The 4,667-nt window shown below is 33.1% G+C and overlaps 1 protein-coding gene across 1 annotated transcript; it reads left to right on the top strand.

Annotated features, from left to right (window-relative positions):
* The first annotated feature begins 2,423 nt into the window (after positions 1–2,423).
* Positions 2,424–4,545, top strand: SmD3 (small ribonucleoprotein particle protein SmD3). Its single transcript, XM_018518444.1, has 2 exons — positions 2,424–2,891; positions 4,289–4,545. The coding sequence occupies exons 1-2, from the start codon at positions 2,576–2,578 to the stop codon at positions 4,399–4,401; spliced, it is 429 nt and encodes a 142-aa protein (XP_018373946.1). The 5' UTR covers positions 2,424–2,575; the 3' UTR covers positions 4,402–4,545.
* The last annotated feature ends 122 nt before the right edge of the window (positions 4,546–4,667 follow it).

Raw genomic sequence — 4,667 nt, 5'->3', positions numbered from 1 at the left:
GAGAGGAAAAAAAAGTTTATCAGCGATGATCGTACTTGGCTGACTATATAAGGACGTAACACGATGCTTGTAATTATTACGATTGATATTAGTACGTTTAAGCTATTAAAAAAGTAACATCAACTTTAATATATATTATATGATTACAATTACCATCCTCTTTGAAATGCTTTAGACATTTAGGTTTCACGTACGTAAAGAAAGTTAGTGTGCTACGCTTTTTCCCTCTTTCCCTCCTTCTTATTCCTCAACCACGTCTCGTCCTCTTTCTTCCCAGGCCCTTACGGACCCTTTTGACAGTTCTTGAAACGTTTATAATTATAGCGGACTATATTTATGTATATTTAAAAACAAAATATATATAAATGCATCGCCCCTAAACGAAAGCCGGAAATCGTTTTTTGTGTGTTCTCGACTACTTTATATAGGGTTCTTTAATTAGCACCTCATCGAATTATATTGTAGCCATAATGTACAAAGAAACAAAAGAGAGAAGAGATGAGGTAACGTCTCCCGAACGTATTTAAACGAGGTGCGACCTTATTTTCTCTGTAATGAAAATTTTTGCTGCAATAAACGGTTTATCTTTTATCACGTTGGATACCCGATGCCATCTTGACCGAAATTTGTACTGTTATAACGATGCCTTTAAAAAATTTAATAAACGTGAGTCGTATTATTTTTTTATGTTTTTTATACATTCTGTGTATAATACAACATCCTGACTTTAACAATTTTATTATATGATACATTATTAAAAAGTTGTGCTATTAATGCGTCAGTTTATCGAAAAATATAAGTTTAAATAATAATAAACAGAATAGAAGCATATTTCTAAAATAGATATTTTACAATTATTAAAAGAAAAAAGTGCCATAATGAGAAGGAAATGAAACGTGGAAAGGAGCAAACGCGCTACTCCACATTAATAAAAATGTGTTGTGGGAAATTAAATATTCAAAGAAAATTAATATTTTTATCTTCTTTTTTTGTTAGAACTTGTTCTATATGTAAAATTACGTAAAATCGATTCTCGTAAACACCTCTTTGATTGTATTTACAATTACTGTATGAAAATCAACACCCGCGGTGAACAGAAAAAATTTAAAGTAAAATAGATAAATACGGCATTATATGATAATGATTGTATATTTCAATAGGAAAAATGTGAGCATGGAATGGGCTTTTAAGCTTTGATGAATGTAAATACGTTTCTTTTTTTTACTCATAAAATTCGGATGAAGCATTCTCTATCAAAAACCGAGATATTTTAATGAATTTATATAACGATATAACGCGTGTAACGTAATTATTATAGACATTCAGCGTAAACCGCCATTTTATTTTGCAAGCTTAGCATCGCGATTGATCGAAGCATCGTGTTTTCATCATGTAAATCAGTATTTCATGATCTTAAAGGCATATTCGAAAGACACGACCGATTGCATGAAAACGCAGTAATATGAAATATTTAGCAGTGTTCAGCAGGCCAATCATATTAAAGAACTTTACAACAATTGCAAAGCTGCTTTTCCGCAACCATTCACGTTACATACCATAACTGGCATACCCATTGGGCCTGTTTTTTATTCCTGCAATTAGAACTTTTTTCTCACTTTTTTCACAAAAACGATAAAAGAGATTTATTATTCCATTTCCGAGAGCTTCTTGAATTTATATTGCATACGAAAATATAGGTAATATATTAATTAACACATATTACAGTATTTCATGCGCGATAATTTGACCAATTACAGTCGAATCCGAGAAGAATAAGCGACTGTATTCGCCCATTTCTTATGGCTTAAGGCTTAAAACGGGTGGCACCCAGTTGGACACGGCTCAATTGGACACGAACCACTCACAGCGCTTGAGACTACAAAGCTCCTAAGCACCGGTCGCTGTGATTGGTGGTGTCCAATCGAGCCGTGGTCAATCGGGATCACCCCCTTAAAACGCTATTGTAGATCCGGACTTACAGTCTCTATTGTGATTGGTCGATTCGCTTACTGCTTAAGTCTGGAAACACAATAGGCACAGGCAACAGAGCTTGGGGTATAAGTTCGATATTATATCCCAGAGCTCTGATTAGACGGCTCGTTATTCCCTGTTGCCTGTGCCTATTGCTTGTGTCTATTGTGTTTCCAGCTTTACGCCATCAGTTTTTTTTATGTGCCATGGCCTTTAAGCTGGATTTTCATCTGACGCTAGACGCTCATTTTCAGCGTCAAAACAGGTCACGTGATCAAAATTGACGAATACCAAGCATCAATTTTGATCACGTGACCTATTTTGACGCTGAAAACGCGTCAATTGACTCCCATGAAAAAGCATCTTTAGGCGTTGTGCAAAAGTCTGTACTGCGGCCTAAACACGGTTAACGTCTGTGTCCTAGCTAGACTAGCTGGAAAACGGCCATTGTTATAGTCGTTGCGTCTGTTGTAAGTTGTAACGCTTTTGAAGTAGAGAGGAAAATACGAATATTTTTAACGAAAATTACAGTTTACATAAACTTAAAATTAAGAAAAGCGTCCACGACGTTATTTATCTTTATACATACAAGATACAAGTCACGATGTCGATCGGAGTTCCAATTAAAGTGCTCCACGAAGCTGAGGGGCACATCATAACCTGCGAGACGAATACCGGCGAAGTGTATCGCGGCAAATTGATAGAAGCCGAGGACAATATGAACTGCCAAATGCAGAACATTACAGTGACTTATCGGGATGGCCAAGTGGGACAGCTGGAGAATGTATACATTCGCGGCTCAAAAATTCGATTTCTCATATTACCAGATATGTTGAAGAACGCACCCATGTTCAAACGACCCGGTGGCAAAGGATCCGGCACAGCCGGTAGAGGAAAGTCGGCAATATTACGAGCTCAAGGTTTGTGTATTCCTGCAAACATTGTTCAAATTAACCCTTGAACATCATATTTTATATCTTTAGACGTTACACATGGGTTATTCATGTCAGACTTAATTTTAAGGCTCTTAAAGTGCTCGAAAAATTCTGTAAAAATTCACACATATTCTTTAAGATCTTTACTAAATTATTTTGCTATGCAAACATTGGAAAAAATGTTTAGAAAAATTATGAAAATTACTTTTCGCCCAAATTGACTTTCCTGCATATAATAGCGCTGCCATATTGGAATAGTCAATCAAAAGTTAAGGTGACCCTACATGACTAATAATATCAGTAAAATTGAATCGGTAATATTGATAGTATCCATCATTTTTATTAATATTTTCAGTATTTTTACAATCTTACATGATCATTATTATTGATAATATGTTTCTCTTCAATTTTATGTACATTATTTATTGCATTCTGACATACTGTGACATGGATCTTAATAAAGCAAGACTGATGCTCGAGAATCGAAATTCAGATCACCTTCAGTATTCTATGTTAATCCATCAATATTGTACACATAATCAATAATATTGTTAGTATTTGTTAATGATGGCAGTTTTATTGACCATGCAGAATCACTTTCGTACTACATTCTGAAAAACATGGATATTTGTAAAAGAAAGCAAAGGAGACTAATGTTTGTTTCCACCAATGCAGATTAATTTTAATTGTTTCTCTTCATCTTTTTATAATTTTTAAAACTAGAAGAAAATGAAGAATAAATTGAATCGAGATTATAGTTACTTTATATTAGTAGAAACTTGGGTCGTATTCTGATATATGCTGAAAATCTGTAGTATACATGAAGCCCATTTTACAATTGTGTGAAGTCTGTGTCAGAGATTGAGATTGGATTAATCAATCAAAAGAAAGAGAACTCAATTTTTAGTCCGATAAACATAATATTTATTAATTCTTCCAACTACAGCTACTTACAACTATACTTACACAATTGTAGAATGGACTTAACATGGATTATGGATTTTTAGTACGGACAATATATAACAAGCTCTAGGACTTACAAAGAAAAGCGAATAGAAATAAAATTTTAATATCTGTTTTAAAAGCGAATTACATTGGAATAATTAAATAGAAAGTAATTAAGTTATATTATTCATTCACTTAGGAAGCAATATTAATAATTTCATATATAATATTTAGTAATACAGGATATTTAATAATATACATAAAATAAATATTTCTTGCTATCAGTGAAAAATATTTTTTATATTTTTCACTGGTAGATTCTTTCGAGCCTCATTTTATATATTTATTTCTTGTTAGTTTAAATCCTCTTTAAGATAAGATTTGTATACATTACACTTATACACAAATGACAATTCTATGTAATAAAATGTTTTCAGCTCGTGGCAGAGGAAGAGGACAAAATCAAAGAGGCAAAGGTACTGGTTCGGCACCTTGGCTGAATCAACAGAATCAACCAGGTGGACCTCAACCTGGAAGAGGCAGGGGATAAATCTTATGATAATAAACTTTATTTTGATTGTAAATACAAGTGTAAATTTTCATTCCTTTTTACATCATTTCTAAACAGTATATTTCTGCATTCAAAATTGTAATCTATATTTTTAATGTGTGTGTGTGTGTGAGATTAATAATAAATCTAGTATTGCAGCATTACGTGTTTGCTGTGTTTATAATTAAGAAGTTTCTCCTTTGAAGCTAAAATAGAACTAGATAATCCTAATTCATTGTCTGCCTTAAAATGACTAAGAAGACATA

Source organism: Trachymyrmex cornetzi, unplaced genomic scaffold, assembly GCF_001594075.2.
Source record: "Trachymyrmex cornetzi isolate Tcor2-1 unplaced genomic scaffold, Tcor1.1 scaffold75, whole genome shotgun sequence".
NCBI lineage: Eukaryota > Metazoa > Arthropoda > Insecta > Hymenoptera > Formicidae > Trachymyrmex > Trachymyrmex cornetzi.
The sequence above is the reverse complement of the archived record's forward strand: the minus strand, read 5'-3'. Positions and strand labels throughout refer to the sequence as shown.

Coding starts and splice junctions, on each gene's coding strand:
- SmD3 (XM_018518444.1), top strand. CDS start 2,576: ATGTCGATCGGAGTTCCAATTAAAGTGCTCCACGAAGCTGAGGGGCAC. Junction 2,892..4,288: donor GGCAATATTACGAGCTCAAG/GTTTGTGTATTC, acceptor AAATGTTTTCAG/CTCGTGGCAGAGGAAGAGGA.